This window comes from Oncorhynchus mykiss, chromosome 21 (assembly GCF_057628025.1).
Source record: "Oncorhynchus mykiss isolate SJ-2025 chromosome 21, ASM5762802v1, whole genome shotgun sequence".
NCBI lineage: Eukaryota > Metazoa > Chordata > Actinopteri > Salmoniformes > Salmonidae > Oncorhynchus > Oncorhynchus mykiss.
Window position 1 is genome coordinate 30,724,554 of NC_143042.1, and position 22,319 is coordinate 30,746,872.

Below are 22,319 nucleotides of genomic sequence, written 5' to 3' on the forward strand. Positions count from 1 at the left end.
GAGAGACCTGAAAATAGCTGTGCAGCGACACTGCACAGGGACAATATGAGGTGACATTCTGTAGTCTCCTCATATCAAACATTTGATATCAAATCTAAAACACTGGAATATTCAGCCAAATTAAGTTGTAGCTTTAGCCAGACTACCACCCGGCCTGTGAGAGGTGAAGTGAGTGTAAAATGTCTGCGCACACCCACTCTAACATGTTTCATGTCACCCACACAGGACCACCATGTAAAGTTTCTTTTTTGTAATTTATTTTTGTCACTCAAGTGTCTTAATGGATACAACGTGACAAATAAATACATTTAGGAAGTGGACAGAGGAGCAAACTAGACAGGAGGAAGATAAAATAAACAAAACAGGCAGGTGGTAGCAGAAGAGCGACAAGAAAGCTGAGAAGTTGTCTAAAATGGCACCCTATTCTCTATATATAGTGCACTACTATTGACCAAGGCCCGTAGGCTTTTGGTAAAAAGTATTGCACCATATAGAGAATAGGGCACCATTTCAGACTCATGCAGGGAGTAAGGGACAGAACAGAGGAGAGGAAAGAGGGGGCATGGAACAACCGTCTGAACATTCTGAATCCAGAGTGCACCATTTTGACATCACACACTCATGAAATCACATCAGAGGAAGGTTTCCGCTTTGACTGGTGAGCTGTTTCTCCTCCTCGTTCCCATTTCCTGGTCAGCGAGGATTATGTGTAGTAGCGCAGGGTGTTCCGAAAGCAAACCAAGTTCCCAAACTAGTACACAGTGAAGATCATTGTCAATAACAGCTGGAAAAATCATCAAAGAAAAAAAACAAAAAAGAGTGAGGATGAGAAAGTGGACAGTGAAAACCTAGTCGCAGGCGGTCAAAAAATATGAGCGCTTAATAATAGTAGTAACATCATACAAAAAAACTGCTGTAGTAACTTCTGTTTTGTCTTTTTTTACTTGAAAAAATAATTTTTAAAAGTAACAAATCAATAGAATAAAGCTTGGCCTGAGTCCCAAATGACATCCTATCCCGATCCAGTGCACTACTTTTGATGTTAAAAGTTGTGCACTATATAGGGAACAGGATGCAGATTTGTACTGTAGAAACTAGAGATGTGAACAAAGACATGGAGTTTGGGTGGGTTGCAGGGGCGGGAGGACATCCCTATTTCTTAAGACTTCTCAACTGATTTGAGGAGGTTATCCTTGCTCCTTCTCTTTACGTCCCAGTTGTAGACTCGTGCCATGTCTGAGAGGGGCAATGGGTTAAGGATGACATCTCAGTCTATGAAAGTTATCTAGTATAAGGAGAGTAAGGAGAGTACCACGCCTTGTGTGTGCATGCCATGCGGCATCTCTAATTTAGTTGTTAGAGCACCCAACACTATCTTTAACAGTCTATCAAAAGAACAGTACTTACCAACAGTTTGAACAAGATCAAATTGCCAATGTTAAGTATGTACCTCAGTTTCAATGTGTTGTTTCCCCCTGGTTCATGCCTACTGAACACACTTGCATTCCATGCTTTGACACAACTGTCTGCCACAGCTATCACCTGTCAAACGCCTGCAGCAATTACCTCAGCCCTACAAGACCATAAAACTGTCCTAATGAGAAAACAAGCAGACATTTCAGCTCCCAAAAACCTGGGCCTATAACCCTATAGTCTCTACGAGTAGAAGTGTTGATCTAGGATCAGTTTTGCCTGAGGGGGGGGCACCTGACACTATGTATTAATGTCCAGAGGTACATTTCCCTATTTCAAACATTGTATCACAGATTTTTCTCCAGATTCCAGGCCTGTTAAATGCTAGTCCCTGGGCCTATATTTAAGCATAAGGATACTGACTTCGGTGGTGGTAAACTGGTCTCGCAGGAAGTCCAGGTCTTCTTCCAGGGAGTCCAGGTTGCGTGATGCGGTCGCCAGATTCTTCTCCAGCAGAGACTGGGCTTCGTCGATGTCGTACTCCAACATCACATTGGCCTGGTAGAGGAGAGGGGATGGAGGGAAGCGAGGAAAAGTGAGTGAGCAACATATAAAATAGTAAACTTCAATAGTGCTTGCTTTTATTCTATGCCGTCCTCCAACGTCACATTGGCCTGGAAGAGGAGAGGCGGAGATGAAAACAGAGTGGGAGGTTAAGAGTGAATGATATTAAAGTAAACTGCAGAGACTGGGCCTCCTGCATAAACTTCAGCCGTATCTTACTTATTGTTAACTTAGAGACGTACGATGTCCCAGGGATATCTCTGCTGACTCAGGAGATCTCCACTGAGTTGGGCAAAATACGCTTTTAGTTTTTTTGCACTTTACTTGGTAGAAAAATCTCCAGGGATTTCTAAAATTGGATGAATTGATGCCTCTAGGGCAAGGATGGGCAATTCCAGTCCCGTGGGGCCGGAATGGTGTGCCCCCCCCCCATCCCCAGCACACACAGCAGATTAAACTATAGTGAACCAAACATTTAAATGCAACAGTTTCAAAGATTTTACTGAGTTATAGTTCATAACTGAATCAGTCAATTGAAATACATTTTCCATGGTTAGTTAAGCCCTGGAATTTGGGGAATTTTTGCTTAAATTCATTAAAAAAAAGTGCTTATAACAGTGAACCTTGTTTGTGGGATACACATAAGGCAATTCTAGGTCTTGTGGCATATTTTGGTTAAACTATCTCCAATTCAATGGAATTAGATTACTTGTTATTACTGCATTGTCGGAACTAGAAGCACAAGCATTTCGCTACACTCGCATTAACATCTGCTAACCATGTGTATGTGACAAATAAAATTTGATTTGATTGATTTGATTTGAATTGCAACACAGTACTACAAGGTCTGAGCCAACATGCTTTCTGGTAAATTTATTACAATACTGGGTGGGGTGAATATATTTTATATGACATACATGCTTTTTTGTTAACTAGTAAATAGTAGCCTCCACAATGTGTGTTTAAATCATTTCTAACTTGTTAATAATTTCTGCTAGTTAGTTTTTGCTACCATGTAGGTTTCCGCTTGCTTGAGCCTGCTAACTGAGGAGTGTTAATTCACTTGTTTCCATACATGTTTCATTTTAAAAAAAATCTTACAAAAGGAGTTATTTAATCTAACTGCATAATTATGTATCAGTACATGGAATTGTATGTTTTTTTTTTACAAATTGTTTTCTAATCTTTACAGGAAAATGCCACGGCACTATCTGATGTGTGGAGACATTTCACTGCAACTAATGTAGAAGGAAAAGCTGTATACATTTGCAAATACTGTACCAAATCATATGTGAAGAATGCAACAAAGACACAGAATCATCTGGCCAAGTGCATAAAGTCCCCTCAGCACTCATAACAAGCAACCTCTGACAAAAGACTATTTATATTCGAGGTGAAAATTATGAATCCGACACCTTTTCGATAGCAACAAATCATGGTCCTCCTGGAATCAGAAGTTTTGACTCAATGGAGGAACATAGTCAGAGAAATGCTGATGAATGTATTGCTAGAGCTGTGTATGCAACTGGTTCACCTCTGATGGTCACAGGCAGTGTGTATTGGAAGAAATTTCTGAATGTTCTTCCCCCAGCATACACTCCTCCAACCAGACATGCTTTATCTACTCATTTGCTGGATGCAGAGTTCAACAGAGTTCAAGTGAAGGTCAAGCAAATCATAGAGAAAGCAGAATGTATTGCAATCATCTCTGATGTGTGGTCGAACGTCCGTGGGCAAGGAATATTTAACTACATCATCTCCACCGCTCAACCAGTATTCTACAAGAACATAGACACAAGGGACAACAGACACACCTGTCTCTATATTGCAGATGAGCTGAAGGCAGTCATCAAGAATTTATTTGCACTGGTGACAGACAATGCTGCGAACATGAAGGCTGCTTGGTCTAAAGTGGAGGAGTCCTACCCTCACATCACACCCATTGGCTGTGCTGCTCATGCATTGAATCTGCTCCTCAAGGACATCATGGCACTGAAAACAATGGATACACTCTACAAGAAAGCCAAGGAAATGGTTAGGTATGTGAAGGGTCATCAAGTTATAGCAGCAATCTACCTCACCAAGCAAAGGGAGAAGAATAATAGCACCAAGCTGCCCAGCAGCACCCGTTGGGGTGTGTTGTCATCATATTTGACAGTCTCCTGAAGGGAAAGGAGTCTCTCCAAGAAATGGCCATATCACAGTCTGCCGATATGGACAGCCCAATCAAGAGGATCCTCCTGGGTGATGTATTTTGGGAGAGAGTGGTAAAGCAGCCTGAAACCTATAGCAGTAGCAATTGCATTGATTGAGGGAGACAATGCCATCCTGTCTGATGTTCAGACTCTGCTTGCAGATGTAAGAGAATAAATCTGTACTGCCCTGCCCACTTCACTGTTGCTCCAAGCAGAGGAAACTGCAGTTCTGAAACACATCAAAAATCATGAAGACCTCTGCCTGAAGCCCATACACACCGCAGCGTACATGTTGGACGCCAAGTATGCTGGCAAGAGCATCCTGTCTGCTGCAGAGTTCAACAAGGCCTATGGTGTCATCACTACCGTGTCTCGCCACCTTGGCCTGGATGAGGGCAAGGTTCTTGGCTGTCTGGTGAAGTATACATCCAAGCAAGGCTTTGGGAGGGAGATGCAATAGGGCAGCCGTGCCAACATATCTCATCAGCCACCTGGTGGAAGGGACTTTGTGGATCTGAGACTCTTTCCCCTGTTGCCTCCATCATCCTCCAAATCCCATCAGCCTCCTCAGAGCGCAACTGATCCTTGTTTGGGAACACACACATCAAAGTACGCAACAGGCTGATCAATACAAGGGTTGAAAAATTGGTGGCATCTTGGGCAAATTTTGGGCTTTTTCAACAGGGTTGGAAAGTGACAGTGGAGATGAGGCCTCAGAGTCTGATGTTCAAGACGTGGACATTGAGATGGTCCAGGGAGGAAGACAACCTAAGCATTAGTTTCTAGACTATTATTTTACAGATGTTGAAAACATTTTTGGGAGATGCAATAGATCACTGGGGATCATTCCATGTTCCCTTTCTTTTGTTGTTCAGTGAAATCATCCCATGTGAAAAGTCAACTCATTTAATTAAAGTTCAATTTGTAACTAAATAGTTTTTTAAAATTCTATTGGAAGGATTTAATCATTTGCAATGTCTACTTATGTTAAGGTAAAAGGTTTTTGTTTCTGCATCCATATGATAAGGTAAATATATCCAATGCAAAAAACATTACATTTAAATGGTATTAATATTAAATTTACATATATTCCCATTAATTCCCACAGAAAGTTTATACCTCTGAATATTCCAAAATGTGCAACCCTAGTAATGATCATGAAGTTTAATCAACTCCACCTGTCAGGTGGATGGACTATCTTGGCAAAGGAGAAATGCTCACTAACAGGGATGTAAACATGTGTGCACAAAATGTGAGCAAAATAACCTTTTTCTGCATATGGAACATTTCTGGGATCTTTTATTTCAGCTCATGAAACATGGGACCTAGGGCTGTCCCCTTCTAAAAAAAAGATATACATCTTGGTCGACCGAAAGTAGTCGGTTCTTTCGACCAATCAACTGGTCAACATATATAGATTATTTGTATTTTACCGCCTTTTTGCGTTGTCTCATCGCTGCAACTCCCCAACGGGCTCTGGAGGCAAGGGTTGAGCCATGCGTCCTCTGAAACATGACACGCCAAACCGCGCTTCTTAACACCCACCAGCTTAACCCGGAAGCCAGCGGCACCAATATGTCGTCAACTGACGACCGCGGTCAGCCTGCAGGCGCCCGCCCCGCCACAAGGAGTCAATAAAGCACGATGAGCCAAGTAAAGCACACTCTGCCAAACCCTCCCCTAATCCGGACGACACTGGGCCAATTGTGCACCACCCTACCGCTGCGCTGCTCGGAAGGCCATGGTTGACATTTTTAAACATGTATTTTCTGATATATACACACAACCCATGTGTTTTAATTAAATCTACTATATGCATTCAGCTTGTCTTATGCTTTAAGCTTACTGTTTGATGAAATAACACACAATAATTCAAGAGGGAGCCAGAGATCTAGATAAACAGAAGAAAAAACCTTAACTTGACCCAACCATTCTCCTTCCACTCCTGCTGTCTTTCACAGATTCTGACATTACTCTCCTGAAGTTGCCGGTAATAGGCTACACAAGGAGTCATGTGGAATGCCAAGTTAAATCATACCTGGCACACAGATTGGTAGGTTTCATATGCACATTTTAGGGGAACAGTATCCATTTAAATTTAAAATGTCTTCATATAGGAAAATCATTGTCATGTCATTAAGCAAAATTATATCCAAATCTAAATGAAAATAAACCATTGCCAACTACGGAAAAAATAACCTACATAAAGACAACAACTAAAAAAATTGCAGACTGCAGGTAGAAAATATACAGACAAAATAAATATCCTATAAATCGCTTTGGCTTGTGTTGTTTTTCTTCTTTGGTTTAGTTTTTAGCAATTTCTCTCTTGGTTTTTGAGATATTTTCATCACTGCAGCATTTACAGCTTTGTCCTTGTAGCCTAAACCAAAGAAGAAAAACAGAGTTTTGCACGAAGTACACTACGTACACAGTGTTCGGAGAAAATGAAAGCAACCCTGAAAAAGCATTGTTCTTCAGACACCCACATACAGGTCCGAAAAACCCGTTGAGGGTATCATCTCAAGCAAGACAAAGGGAGTAATCTCTCATCACCTGCACATGTGGGAAAGCCTACATAGGACAAACGAAAAGACAGTTAAAAGGCATAGCTGAACACCTCAGCTCAACCAGGTGAGAACACTGACTATCCAGTAGCAACACACTTTGTTGAAGCTAATCATCCTTTCTCCTCCCTAAAATACAAATAAAATTGAGCATGATGCTCTACCAAGGAGAGGATGTAACATTGAGTTCCTACTAGGGCTGGGCAATGTACTGTATTTTACTATATACACCGGTATTTATGCACGGACCAGTTAGGGTTTTTACTTTGCCTTCTATAACAATATTTTAATGTTTGGTTTGTTAAATGTGATACGCGTGTGTAAATGTCAATTTTTATAGTTTGAGTATACCCTCTCTCCATGCCACTTTTCACACAGACCTAGTCCCACCCCCATTCACTCAAGGAGCGCATGTTGTTGCTGCTTGGCCATGAGACACTTTTGTTCAGTCTGCATGGTCAATGCAGCACAAGCAACAATGTTGATGACAAATGTTGTTTCCACTTTGATCTTCATATAATTCCCCAAGCGTTCTATAAGTACAATATTAGTTTGCATTTCTTACATCTGCAAATAGCTAGTTTGTATATTCTTAGCAAGTTAAGCTAAATCGTGTTAGCCACTAATGCTAATCACTAGTTAGCTGGCTAGCTATGTTGCATGTTGTTTGTGCAACAATATCTTCTAAATCAAAGAGGAATAGGTGAAGCATGAATATGTTGGCTTTATGAATAAAGATTTAATGTAGCCAAAGATTATAGGGTCCCCTAGGAAACGTCACTTTGGTTCCTACAACGTCACAATAACTTGTCCATGGCATTTCCATTCTGTCATGTCAAACACTGTATTCAAAGTGCTCACTATTATTTATATTCTAACTATAGAATTATAATAAATATTATATTGCCATGATTCCAAAAGTTCACCCAAGTGTTTTGATCTAAATGCAATTGCAACATTTGGTTAAAAATAAGGCCTAGTATTTTTGCCCATATGGTGGCAGTGTGGAAAGGATCTCAAATGAGCCCAGAAAATGCAGAAATACATGGAAATGCAGGAAATTACTTTAGGTTTAAGTTGAATTGAACAGTATTAAACTATTTGAATGGAGAAAGACCCATTGAAATAACACACACACACACACACATATATATATGCGTTTCCACCATAAAATAAAATACAGGCCAAAGTGATTCATTCCACCATAGGGTGATTACTAATAGTAATCAAAAACATAAAATACAGTCAAAAATACCATATGATATTTTGGCCATATCACCCAGCCCTCGATCCTACTACTAGAGGGAAGCCCACTGGATATTGTTTTTTAAAACATTGACCCCTAGTGGTCTGAATATTGACTTTGATCTCAGGCCCTTCTTATGACCAATTATATTTTCGGTGAACAGGTCTTGTACATTAATGTATTCATCCTACAGCTTATCAGCGTACACCCAATATGTTTCCACCTGTTGATGATGCTTATTATGCATTATGGATGAAACAAAAGACTCCATGTACAGTGCCTTGCGAAAGTATTCGGCCCCCTTGAACTTTGCAACCTTTTGCCACATTTCAGGCTTCAAACATAAAGATATAAAACTGTATTTTTTTGTGAAGAATCAACAACAAGTGGGACACAATCATGAAGTGGAATGACATTTATTGGATATTTCAAACTTTTTTAACAAATCAAAAACTGAAAAATTGGGTGTGCAAAATTATTCAGCCCCCTTAAGTTAATACTTTGTAGCGCCACCTTTTGCTGCGATTACAGCTGTAAGTCGTTTGGGGGTATGTCTCTATCAGTTTTGCACATCGAGAGACTGACATTTTTTCCCATTCCGCCTTGCAAAACAGCTCGAGCTCAGTGAGGTTGGATGGAGAGCATTTGTGAACAGCAGTTTTCAGTTTTTTCCACAGATTCTCGATTGGATTCAGGTCTGGACTTTGACTTGGCCATTCTAACACCTGGATATGTTTATTTTTGAACCATTCCATTGTAGATTTTGCTTTATGTTTTGGATCATTGTCTTGTTGGAAGACAAATCTCCGTCCCAGTCTCAGGTCTTTTGCAGACTCCATCAGGTTCTCTTCCAGAATGGTCCTGTATTTGGCTCCATCCATCTTCCCATTAATTTTAACCATCTTCCCTGTCCCTGCTGAAGAAAAGCAGGCCCAAACCATGATGCTGCCACCACCATGTTTGACAGTGGGGATGGTGTGTTTTGCATTGTTGCCAAAAAGTTCAATTTTGGTTTCATCTGACCAGAGCACCTTCTTCCACATGTTTGGTGTGTCTCCCAGGTGGCTTGTGGCAAACTTTAACCAACACTTTTTATGGATATCTTTAAGAAATGGCTTTCTTCTTGCCACTCTTCCATAAAGGCCAGATTTGTGCAATATACAACTGATTGTTGTCCTATGGACAGAGTCTCCCACCTCAGCTGTAGATCTCTGCAGTTCATCCAGAGTGATCATGGGCCTCTTGGCTGCATCTCTGATCAGTCTTCTCCTTGTATGAGCTGAAAGTTTAGAGGGACGGCCAGGTCTTGGTAGATTTGCAGTGGTCTGATACTCCTTCCATTTCAATATTATCGCTTGCACAGTGCTCCTTGGGATGTTTAAAGCTTGGGAAATCTTTTTGTATCCAAATCCGGCTTTAAACTTCTTCACAACAGTATCTCGGACCTGCCTGGTGTGTTCCTTGTTCTTCATGATGCTCTCTGCGCTTTTAACGGACCTCTGAGACTATCACAGTGCAGGTGCATTTATACGGAGACTTGATTACACACAGGTGGATTGTATTTATCATCATTAGTCATTTAGGTCAACATTGGATCATTCAGAGATCCTCACTGAACTTCTGGAGAGAGTTTGCTGCACTGAAAGTAAAGGGGCTGAATAATTTTGCACGCCCAATTTTTCAGTTTTTGATTTGTTAAAAAAGTTTGAAATATCCAATAAATGTCGTTCCACTTCATGATTGTGTCCCACTTGTTGATTCTTCACAAAAAAATACAGTTTTATATATTTATGTTTGAAGCCTGAAATGTGGCAAAAGGTCGCAAAGTTCAAGGGGGCCGAATACTTTCGCAAGGCACTGTAACAAATATTTTTAATTCAATTCAAAATATTTAAATATATGCAGTACCAGTCAAAAGTTGACACCTACTCATTCAAGTGTTTTTCTTTATTTTCTACATTGTAGAATAAACTATGAAATAACACATATGGAATCATGTGGAAACCAAAAAAACAGTTAAATAAAAATATATTTGAGATTCTTCAAAGTAGTCAAGCCTTTGCCTTGATGACAGCTTTGCACACTCTTGGCATTCCCTCAACCAGCTTCATGAGGTTGTCACCTGGAATGCATTTCAATTAACAGGTGTGCCTTGTTAAAAGTTCATTTGTGGAATGTATTTCCTTCTTAATACGTTTGAGCCAATCAGTTGTGTTGTGACAAGGTAGGGGTGGTATACAGAAGAACGCCCTATTTGGTAAAAGACCAAGTCCATATTATGAGAAGAACAGCTGAAATAAGCAAAGAGAAACAAAAGTTCATCATTCCTAAAAGACATGAAGGGCAGTCAACCCAGAAAATGTCAATTACTTTGAAAGTTTCTTCAAGTGCAGTCGCAAAAACCATCAAGCGCTATGATGAAACTGGCTCTCATGAGGACCGCCACAGGAAAGGAATAACCAAAGTTCCCTCCGTTGGACTAGTTACCTGTAAGGTTGCAAGATTGGATTCCCCAAGCTGACAAGGTGAAAATCTGTCGTTCTGCCCCCGAACGAGGCAGTTAACCCACCGTTCCTATGCCTTCATTGAAAATAAGAATGTGTTCTTAACTGACTTGCCTAGTTAAATAAAGATTAAATAAAGGCGTAAAAAAAATATTAATCGGTCGACCTCTAATCTCAACAGTTCAGAGGAGACTGCGTGAATCAGGCCTTCATGGTCAAATTGCTGCAAAGAAACAACTACTAAAGGACACCAATAATAAGAAGAGACTTGCTTGGGCTAAGAAACACGAACAATGGACATTAGACCGGTGGAAATCTGTCCTTTGATCTGATGACTCCAAATTTGAGATTCTTGGTTCCAACCATCGTGTCTTTGTGAGACGCAGAGTAGGTGAACGGATGATCTCCGCATGTGTGGTTCCCACCGTGAAGCATGGAGGAGGTCGTGTGATGGTGCTTTGCTGGTGACACTGATTTATTTAGAAATCAAAGCACACTTAACAAGCATGGCTACCACAACATTCTACAGCGATACGCCATCCCATCTGGTTTGCTCTTAGTGGGACTATAATATGTTTTTCAACAGGACAATGACCCAACACACCTCCAGGCTGTGTAAGGGCTCTTTCACAAAAAAGGAGAGTGATGGAGTGCTGCATCAGATGACCTGGCCTCCAATCACCCGGCCTCAACCCAATTGAGATGGTTTGGGATGAGTTGGACCGCAGAGTGATGGAAAAGCAGCCAACAAGTGCTCAGCATGTGTGAACTCCTTCAAGACGGTTGGAAAATGATTCCAGGTGAAGCTGGTTGAGAGAATGACAAGCGTGCGCAAAGTTGTCATCAAGGCAAAGGGTGGCTACTTTGAAAAAGGTCAAATATAAAATATATTTTGATTTGTTTCACACTTTTTTGTTACTACATGAATCCATATGTGTTATTTCATAGTTTTGATGTCTTCACTATTCTTCTACAATGTAGAAAAGAGTAAAAAATAAAGAAAAACCATTGAATGAGTAGGTGTCCAAACTTATGACTGGTACTGCATATAAATAAATGCAGTGTAATTGCATGCTAAACTGAAGATGTTGATTATTGGAGTCAGGGGTGTTAGCTGGGGCGGGGGGAAAAGTTTGACTGTAGTTGCCCATCCATGCTCTTGGGCAATTCAAAAGACTGATTGGGGATCTTTTTACAGAAGAATGTGTTTGTTTTCCATGATTGTGTATTAATGTTTATACAGTAGTGGTCAGCTGTTTGTCCACCCGCAACTGTTAATAACTAGTGATGCACCGATACTACATTTTTGTCCGATACTGATATTTTCCTTGCCCCAAAAAACGATAGCGCTAACCGATATTAAACATTTTAGCGGCCTTTTAAGCATTCTAGTGCAGTTAAATAGTGATCACACACACATGGACGCATCGGTCTAAGGCACTGCATCTCAGTGCAAGAGGCGTCACTACAGTCCCTGGTTCGAATCCAGGCTGTATCACATCCGGCCATGATTGAGGGTCCCATAGGGAAGCGCACAATTGGCCCAGCGTTGTCCGGATTTGGCCGTCATTGTAAATAATTTGTTCCTGACTGACTTGCCTAGTTAAATAAAAGGTTAAACACACACCATACTGACCAAAAAGTTATTTTGTTGGCATTTACATATGTCCCCATTACCAGTAAAGCATAATCAAAACCTATTTCTTTCACTTACTTGCTGTGTTGTTTAGTTGTTTCATTCTCAACCAGGATTTCTATGGAATGGCGTTTGTGTCTTCGTGTGTCAAAAAATATACTATTTAACACTATTTGAAGTGTCAAATAACACATTTTGAAGTGTCAGATAAGCTTGTTGACCAATCAGAACCTGAATGACTGCACGTCACAATCATTTAACGCGTTCATACATTTTTTACGTAGTTATTACACATTGATTAGACCATCACTCGTATTTCATTTGTCACAACGACTCATCGATACATATTGCTATGATGTTGGTAAAGTTGTCTCGCGCACCTTCAGTGCTGGTCATAAACAAAAGCTAGCTAGCTCATGGGTGCAAACAATGTTCTTCCCCAAAAACATAGCAAAACGACAATCTGTTTCAGTAGCTATATAGTTAGCTAGCTAACAATACAGCTAGGTGTCATCATCTAAAATAACCCTAATTTATAAGACAGTTCTTATTTCATTAATGGTGGTCAGACCATCTATGTGAAGCTAGCCACAATAAGGATTCGCCACAACAGTGGACTTGCGGTTAGCCTTCAAAATAAAGGTATGGCATGATTCTACTATTTGTATTCATTTGCATCACTGTCAATGACAAACTTTTATTTTGAAGGCAACCCGCAAATTCCACTATTGTACCTAATCGTATTGTGGCTAGCTTCACAACATATAACCCGGTCCGGTCGAGCCTCACTAGCCAGATGACGCTAGCTGGCCGCTTATAACGTTAGCTTTGGGAAACAGGGTTAAGTAGCTGGCTAGCTATTTATTTTCATGAACTGAAGTTCAATTTCAATAGGCGAACAAGTGGCAACCTAGCTAATACTTACTCACAAGGATTCCTAAATCATTGCTAAGAACAATTAAAACGACTGCAGTTTCTACAGGTCATTGTTTTCAGGCTGGCTGTACTGGTGCTAGCTAGGTACCAATCTAAAGCTAGCTACCTACCCCAGAAGTTGCGGTCGAACAAATGATGCTTTATTACCAACACGGTATTGTAAACACATTGCTTGTTTGCAGACTTTTTTGTACAGCTTTGACAGTGCTACTGTATCTTTGACACGCAAAGACCCAAACGGCGTTCCATAGTATGCATGTTGTGAAGCTAATGGCAGTGACGCTATTACTGTGTAACTCCGGTAGGGCAACAATGGAAAATAGCGCACTTGGTAGTGTTAACAGGTGCTTGACCAGTCGGCGAAGGCAGACATCACCCACAACAGAGAACTGTTGATTGTCAAGGGCAATTAAATCCATTATCTAGACTAATGGATTTCGCCCGAGTTGTCTCGCTGAAATGTTGTTACTCTTTCAAATGACTGCTCGACTTGTTGACTGCTCGATTCACACAGCAGACATTGTGGGCTAGTTTAGGAAAACTGTGGTGCACGTATTGCGCAACATTTTACGTGGCGCCATTACATCATGTACCTACGTTATATAGGTATGCACGTCAGCTTTGACATCGGTTTTGCCCATCAGCGTTAAACTTGACATTGGCTGATACAGATGTTGGCATTTTTAGCTAATATTGGCCAATTCCGATATATCATGCATCCCTACTAATAACCCATCTGAAACTGCCCGACTATATGTGATAAGTGGAGGCCCACACCCGACCCGCTAATTTAGAAAATATGCTGTCAGACTTTTTCGCACCAATTGGTAGTTACAGTCTTGTCCCATCGCTGCAACTGCCGTACGGACTCGGGAGAGGCGAAGGTCGAGAGCCATGCGCCGTTCTAAACACGACCCTGTTCGCTTAACCTTGAAACCAATGTGTCGGAGGAAACATTACAACTGCCGACCGAAGTCAACGTGCATGCGCCCGGCCTGCCACGAGGAGTCGCGTGATGGGACAAAGACATCACGGCCGGCCAAACCTTCCCCTAATCCAGACAACGCTGGGCCAATTGTGCGCCGCCTCATGGGTCTCCCGGTCGCGGCCGGCTGCGACACAGCCTTGGATTTTTACTCAGGTCTGTAGTGACGCCTCAAGCACTGCAGTAACTTAAACCACTGCGCCACTCAGGAAGCCCTAGCCCACAAAATTGGACAGTGGCTGACATATTTTTTTGCCTTATTTAAATATGTTTCTGCTTATAATTTCCGACATTTCGTTAGGCTACTTGTTACTCAACTTGTCTATAACCAGATACATGCAGCTTAAATTCTCTTATGTCATTATATGTAGCCCTAGAAGACCAAATAAACCCTTGCTCACCAGAAAGAATGTTTCAATCTAGTTGACATTAGTAAAGTTTTCTGTTATCTCTGCTTCTTTTGAAGAGCAAGATGTTTAGGGACTGGGGAGAAAATGCATTAACGAATAAAATGGGAAAGATTTTTTGTGCATCATTTCCAAATTATACTGAACAAAAATTATAAACACAACATGTAAAGTGTCAGTTCCATGTTTCATGAGCTGAAATTGTGCATACATTTGTTTAAATCCCCGTTAGTGAGCATTTCTCCTTTACCAAGATAAATAATCAACCTGACAGGTGTGTCATATCAAGAAGCTGATTAAACAGCATGATCATTACACAGGTCCACCTTGTGCTGGGGACAATAAAAGGCAACTCTGCAGTTGTCACAACACAATGCCAGATGTCTGCTAGTCAACGCGCTCCACCCCCTGCCCCGGATAAAACAAAAAATAGAAACGATACAATCTTCTATCAACGATGTTTGGACAGGTTGATGGGACGATGTGTCATTTCAGACGTCGCCCAATCCTATTAGCGCCTCACAGCCATCACACATAACATAGCCGGTAATGCCATGATCCTCTTCTACAACGTCACCAAATCTTTTGGCTTACGCACTAATGCCAGATAGCCAAAAATAATTCAAGAAAAACCTCAATGTAGCCTGTAGATACACAGATATAGAGTATACCAAACAGAGTTTACCCCCCCTTTAGCCCTCAGAACAGCCTCAATTCATCAACCAAAAATGGAGTCCATGTTTTCATCACTTTGCACGTACACCAGTTCTTGTTTCACACCCGTTTGTCTAGCTAATCAGCCTCGCAACATGGGTACCATGCTACAGCAGACGGGAAAGAGGAAACGTATTGGCGCAAAGCCAGAAGAAAGCATTTTGAATTGGGGAGGGGGTAGCATCTTAAAGGTGGATTTAATAAGTTTCTTGTTCACTGCTCAGCGATGCAATCGGCAATTGAAACACTACAATTTTATGGATGTTGCAAGCAGGTACTGTCATTTGACCATGACTTAACTCACACGATGTCGCTATGGAATGCCCTTAGACCTAGACTCATTAAGTAATAATCAGAGGTCTAATATTGGGCTAACCTCATGGATAAGGAGTGGGCTCCATAAATAGGGAGCAAGTGATCAGATAATCCCAAACAATGTTACTTAGGAACACGACATGTATTAGTACTCACCCCTAACCACAGGCAAACTTTGTCGGTGGGCGGGACTGAAGCCTTGCAGTAAACGTTGTCAGCCAATAGGAAGTGTGTCTCCATAGGGTCTGTGGTTTCCTATAGGATGAGGGATTTGTAAAGCAAACAAAGCAACTCAACACCACATACGTTGCACTCCACTGATCTTGAATGCAGTTAGTGATCAACAGCTTATAGTGATCAAATTGTCCTGCAAGGATGTAATTAATCACTGTAATACCCATTCCAGACAGAATATGTGGTAAGAAGAACCTGTAAGAATATAAGGCAATGTTTATCTGACCCCCTTTCAAACAGCAACTTATTTACCACTCTTATTTACCACATATTAGTGGGTAACTGGCAAATTAAGAGGGGTAAAGGGTGTTAAACCATGGGGGGTGTTTGCATTACAAATTAGGGAGGTATCAAACAACGGAAATGTATTTACCTGCAAAAACTCTGAGAACCATTTACAGACCTGATACCGGTAATATTTTTTTAAACCTTAATCTAACGAGGCAAGTCAGTTAAGAACAGATCCTTATTTTCAATGACGACCTAGGAACAGTGGGTTAACTGCCTTGTTCAGGGGCAGAACGACAGATTTTTACCTTATCAGCTCGGGGATTCGATCTTGCAACCTTTCGGTTACTCGTCCAACGCTCTAACCACCAGGCTACCTGCCGCCCCTATTTTGGTTACAGTGTCTGTGAAAATGCAGGAATCATGACTAGGTCTTTAGGTGGCTTTTAATTGGCCATGTTTTTTACCCCCTACCCCACTCAGATATACCAAAAAGTAGGTAAAAGGGAAGCAGGCATGGTAAACTTGTGGGATCTTTGTCTGTCTATGAAAAGGGTATAAGAGGACTGCACTGGCTGCACTGTATGCTGTTTACCTTCTTCTTCTGCATGTGTCGTAGGATTTCTAAAGTCTGCTTGATCTGTGGGATCTGGCTTTTCAACCTGGGTACAGCAGAGAGAAACACCATAGAAGCAGAACTATAACACTATCACATATTTATCCATCAAAAACTCAGGGTCATCCCATCAGTTAAATAAAGCTAATGATATCACCTCAGAAGACAACGCAATAGCACACTAGTTTGTAGATTGGCAAATTCCTCTCTTCTGGGAATATTGGTAGCTAAACTTGAAACAGTGGAACCAGTGGAATAGTCCAACACGTGCAATCCCACAATATCATGCCAGGCAAACCAAATCAAGCATTTTGCTGTTTTGACATTTGACTAGTTACCGTTAATAACTTATGCTGTATATTAGTTACCTTTGTTTCTTCTGGGCCAGGTTGAGCTCCATGTATTTATATTTCTGGTATTGCTCATCCAGTTTTCTCAAGACGGCGTCTGCAGTGTCGTTCCCTGGTTGCTTCATAAACGACTCGACATCCTCCTACAAAGGTTGACATAACGTTAACTAGCTAGGTTACGCGTTAGCTTTCAGACGAGTCATTCACATAGCACAGTAAACTTATTGTGAGCACACAAGATTGCTGAAGAAAGGCCGTTTCATTGCATTTGGATGACAATATACATCCGATAGTTAGCTAGGCCTAATAGGCTTCCATTTCCCTAAAAGGATGTGAATGAACATAGCTAGCGAACATTCGTGACAGGCTAGCCTAGAGGCTGGACAGCGTCAATTACACATTCGAGAGTGTTATTTCATATAGTATAATGGCCACAATGTATATAATTCATATTTTACACACCACAAATATTGCTTCGGGGATTCCGAGATGTTTTTTCTTTGTCGCCTGTACGGCATTGCAGCTGTCTATGGTCGTCGCCATCTTGGAAAAGACTCAACTCCCTCCTTCGTTACGTAGAAGTTGGGCGTTACCGAATTAAGACTTGCTTATTATGGTATTCCAGTAAAAGAAGAACTTACATATTTAGGCATAACCATTACAAAGGATCAGAAGTCTAGAGGCTTTCTAAATTTTAACCCTCTTATTAAAAAAACCCAGAAGAAACTAAATCAATGGCTACAGAGGGACCTATCTTTAAAAGGTAGAGTCCTAATAACCAAGGCTGAAGGTATCTCTAGACTAACATATGGTGCGCTATCTTTATATCTTGACCGTAAAATAAGCAAGGAGATAGACCAGATGCTTTTCAACTTTCTTTGGAGAAACCGTACCCATTACATTAGGAAAACTGTTGTAATGAACACTTATGAGAATGGAGGACTGAATTTTCTGGATTTTACTACTTTAAATAATACTTTTAAGATCAATTGGATAAAACAATTTCTAAGAAAACCCACTTCTATCTGGAATTTTATTCCTCATCATGTCTTCTCTACTTTTGGAGGCCTTAACTTCATGTTGGTTTGCAATTATAATATTGACAAAGTTCCAGTGAAACTTTCTGCTTTTCATCGGCAGGTTTTCTTGTCATGGTCCTTAATTTATAAACACAATTTTTCTCCACACAGATATTATATATGGAATAATCGGGATATATTGTATAAAAATGCCTCTCTGTTTTTAGAATATTGGTTCCGAAATAATATCCTATTGGTGAGCCAACTGGTAAATGCAGAGGGTCTTTTACTCAGTTATAAAGAATTCTTATCACTTTACAAGGTCCCTGTAACACCTAAAGATTTTGCAATTGTTTTAGATGCCATTCCCTCAGGTGTTGCTATGTTATTCAGGAACATGTCAAGACCTAACCCTCAGAGCCTACCTTCTATTGACCCTGTTGACTCATCAGTACGAAAGATTTGTTTCTCTTTTGGTCCATTCAACAACAGAGCGATACGAACCTTGTTTCAGCAGGATGTTGTATCTATCTATACCTTATGTCATGCCTTATTGGAATGGATTTATTGATAATATCTGTTGGAAAAAAGTTTGGATGTTGCCACACACATACCTACTTGTTAACAAAATTAAGGAAGTTTCCTTTAAAATTATTCAGAAATATTATCCTGCCAACCACTATATGAAGAAGTTTAAGGAAAACATCAACTCAAATTGCTCCTTTTGTAATGACCACCCAGAAACAGTTGTGCATCTTTTTTGGCATTGCATTCATGTAAGAAAACTGTGGCAAGACATCAGTAGGTTTATAATTGAACACATTTATGAAGATTTTACACTATTGTGGAGAGATGTACTGTTTGGATTCTTTACATACAATAGAATAAGCGGAATCATTTTTATGTAATTAATTTCATTATTCTTTTGGCCAAATTTCATATACACAAATGTAAATTTACAAACAGAAAACCACATTTTCGTACTCTACAAAATAAATTGAACTGTATTTTAAGACAGTTAAATGCTCTACTAACAAAAAAGCTGTTAGAATTGTAAGTATATGCATGTCCCTTAAGGTCCTTGTGTAATTGTAATGTGATATTGTACCCCCTAGCTCGATTGTCTATTGTTTGTAATCTATGTATGCTTGTGTTCCCTCATGTGATTTATGTATTGATTTGAAATTAATTAAAAAATATTTAAAAAAATAAATAAATAAAAAAATAAATAAATAAAAAGACTTGCTGGTCTTGAAAGCTTGAGACAAGTCCTTGTCGGTGCAAGAGTGGTCATAAAATGGGAAAGAAATGCGGCCAAATCTGAACATTTGAGAGAGAGCCAGAGTCTAACTCGGACAAAACTGGTAGGCCTGAACTCTGCGCAATTGCCAGGTGAAAAGCAGCCTTTTATTGTAGAGATTTTTACTCAAACACTTGAATGAGAAAAGGCTGACATGAAAACTGGTCAATTTAACACTAACTATGGGGGAATAACCGCTTATTGTAAGGTCTACACAATGTCTCCCCCTTGTGGGATCAACGGGGTAACGATATCTGGTTATCATATGGCAAGAACCACTCTGCATGTCAAGCATTTTCAAGATGTCCATTTAAAAGGGAAGGTCATCAGTAGTATGACCCCCCACTCTGGACGTTGGTTAATTTTAACAGTGAATTTCAACAGTGAAATGTCTTTATTAGGGAATATTTGTGCATCCAACAACAAACAACATGATATTATTTCAAGAATTTGAAGAAGAGCTTAATAGAGTGATAGGTGTATTTCAGGATATCAAAATGATCTTAGGTGGAGATTTTAATTATGTATCTAATGTGATGGTTGATAGATATCCCCTCCTAACAGAGCCAGCATTGTTAATACTGAGTTTAATAATCTATGTCTTGGTTTAGTTGATATTTGGAGATCTAAATATCCTGATTAAAAAGGACTACACTTGGAGTAACAAGGACATGTCCAGACAGTCAATAATTGACTTCTGGTTGATTTCTAATTCATTTGATAACGCTGTAGTAACGGTATCCATTGAACCAACCATTCTTACTGATCATAAAGTTATATTCGTATCTTTAAATATTAATGGATCTGAAGTTAATAAACCAAATCAGTTATTGGAAACTCAATAGTAGACTGTTGGAAGATGATCATTTCAAGATGGATGCCAAAGATATTATACAAGAAAAATATTTGGACCTTCCTCCAGTTAAGTCTTATGGAAAATATTGGGAATTAATAAGGTAAACAGTCATGAAGAGAGGTAAAGAAATTGCTTAACTTAAAATATTGAGGGAAGATAAACTTAAGGAAATACTTTCCCTAATCTCTATGGAGGACCTTGATGAAGAAGGAAAGAGTCAGTTATTCTCTTTACAATTAGAAATGGACTGAATGTATGAAGAGAGCAAAAGGGGCATTTGTAAGATCAAGAAGGAGATGGTTGGAGGAGGCTGAAAAAAACACATCATACTTTTACAATTTAGAGAGAAAAACATCTGAATTTACCTCTATTCATAAGCTTAATATATGTTAAAATATGTTTCAGAATTCTGTGGTAATCTTTACACCAGTAATGCCTGTCCTACTAGTGACATATCTGCCTTTCTAGACTGTCAAAGACTATGCAAAATTCATAGATGAAGACTTCCAAAAGTCTTGTAATGAATTTATTTCTATGAATTAAATAAAAAACATTATCGGCAAGGTAAAAGAGAACACATCTCCAGGGAATGATGGCCTTATTAGTGAATATTTTCAGGAGGATGTTTTTAAGGAGGCAATTGACTTAGGGGTCCTGCCTGTTTCTATGACTCAAGGCCTCCTTTCTGTAATACCCAAACCAAATGAAGATCCTATGATGTTAGAAAATTGGAGACCAATCACATTAATGAAGAATTATGGAAAGCTACTTGCATCAATCTTTGCAACAAGACTTAAAAAAAGGTATTGACCAAATCATTGATGATAGCCAGTCTGATTTTATGAAGGGCAGACATACACTACCGTTCAAAAGTCTGGGGTCACTTAGAAATGTCCTTGTTTTTTAAAGAAAATGTCATTTTTTGTCCATTAAAATAACATCAAATTGATCAGAAATACAGTGTAGACATTGTTAATGTTGTAAATGACTATTGTAGCAGGAAACGACTGATTTAAAAATATATATGATTTTCTACATATGCATACATAGGCCCATTACCAGCAACCATCACTCCTGTGTTCCAATGGCATGTTGTGTTAGCTAATCCAAGTTTATAATTTTAAAAGGCTAATTGATCATTAGAAAACCCTTTTGCAATTATGTTAGCACAGCTGAAAACTGTTGTGCTGATTTAAAGAAGCAATAAAACTGGCCTTCTTTAGACTAGAGCATCAGCATTTGTGGGTTCGATTACAGGCTCAAAATGGCCCAAAACAAATAACTTTCTTCTGAAACTCGTCAGTCTATTCTTGTTCTGATATATGAAGGCTATTCCATGCAAGAAATTGCCAAGAAACTGAAGATCTCGTACAACACTGTGTACTACTCCCTTCACAGAACAGCGCAAACTGGCTCTAACCAGAATACAAAGAGTGTGAGGCCCCGGTGCACAACTGAGCAAGAGGACATATTAGAGTGTCTAGTTTGAGAAACCGACGCCTCACAAGTCCTCAACTGGCAGCTTCATTAAATAGTACCCGTAAAACACCAGTCTCAACGTCAACAGTGAGGAGGTGACTCCGGGATGCTGGCCTTGCATTTATAGTTTAAAATATAAAGCTTTTAGCTGTATTGAGCCTACACAATCTTCAACAGTTGCACTTAGAGTATTGCTATATTCTCCTAAAAGAAAGGTTGTGATTGTGATCCAGAAACTCTTCACCATTTATTTTGGGACTGTTCTTATGTCAGAACATTTTGGAGTGAGTTAGATTTTATTTGAAAAGAAACAACTATTGATATTGATCTGAGAGACTCTGATATTATGTTTCATTTTGATCCAACTGATATGGACTTAACTTCCATTGTTAATTTTTCATGGAAGATTCTTTACCCATAAAATTAAGAAGAACAAACCCCTCTTCACATTATTTACGATAGTTTAAATATTATTTTGAAATTATCAGTAAATGTAAAAACAAAAAAGCAATACTCACCATCAAACTTTTTGACAAATTGAAATTGTATCGCGATATGTAATACACACCTGTCTGTTAGGTTGATGTACTCTTGTATATTTCTGTTTTTGTATTTGTTTTGTTCATAATAAAAAATACACATAAAAGTCCTTGGGTGCGGCATTACCGCCACCTACTAGACTGGAGGATAACTCCCTGATACTTTGCTGTCTCAATAGTGTATGGCTTCCTTTTAGTTGTGCCCCCCCTTCGATC

The 22,319-nt window shown here is 39.7% G+C and overlaps 1 protein-coding gene across 1 annotated transcript; it reads right to left on the reverse strand.

The window, feature by feature from the left end:
• Positions 1-235: 235 nt before the first annotated feature.
• Positions 236-17,683, reverse strand: vbp1 (von Hippel-Lindau binding protein 1). Its single transcript, XM_021577612.3, has 6 exons — positions 17,373-17,683; positions 16,929-17,053; positions 16,540-16,606; positions 15,639-15,737; positions 1,833-1,971; positions 236-1,236 (listed from the first exon to the last, which is right to left on the reverse strand). The coding sequence occupies exons 1-6, from the start codon at positions 17,451-17,453 to the stop codon at positions 1,160-1,162; spliced, it is 588 nt and encodes a 195-aa protein (XP_021433287.1). The 5' UTR covers positions 17,454-17,683; the 3' UTR covers positions 236-1,159.
• Positions 17,684-22,319: the final 4,636 nt, after the last annotated feature.

Excerpts from the sequence above, each read along its gene's own strand:
- vbp1 (XM_021577612.3), bottom strand. The coding sequence starts at position 17,453 with ATGGCGACGACCATAGACAGCTGCAATGCCGTACAGGCGACAAAGAAA. Across the intron at positions 15,738-16,539 it reads GACACATGCAGAAGAAGAAG|GAAACCACAGACCCTATGGA; the intron begins GTAAACAGCATA and ends CTCATCCTATAG. Across the intron at positions 1,972-15,638 it reads AAGTTTGCCTGTGGTTAGGG|GCCAATGTGATGTTGGAGTA; the intron begins GTGAGTACTAAT and ends CTCCTCTACCAG.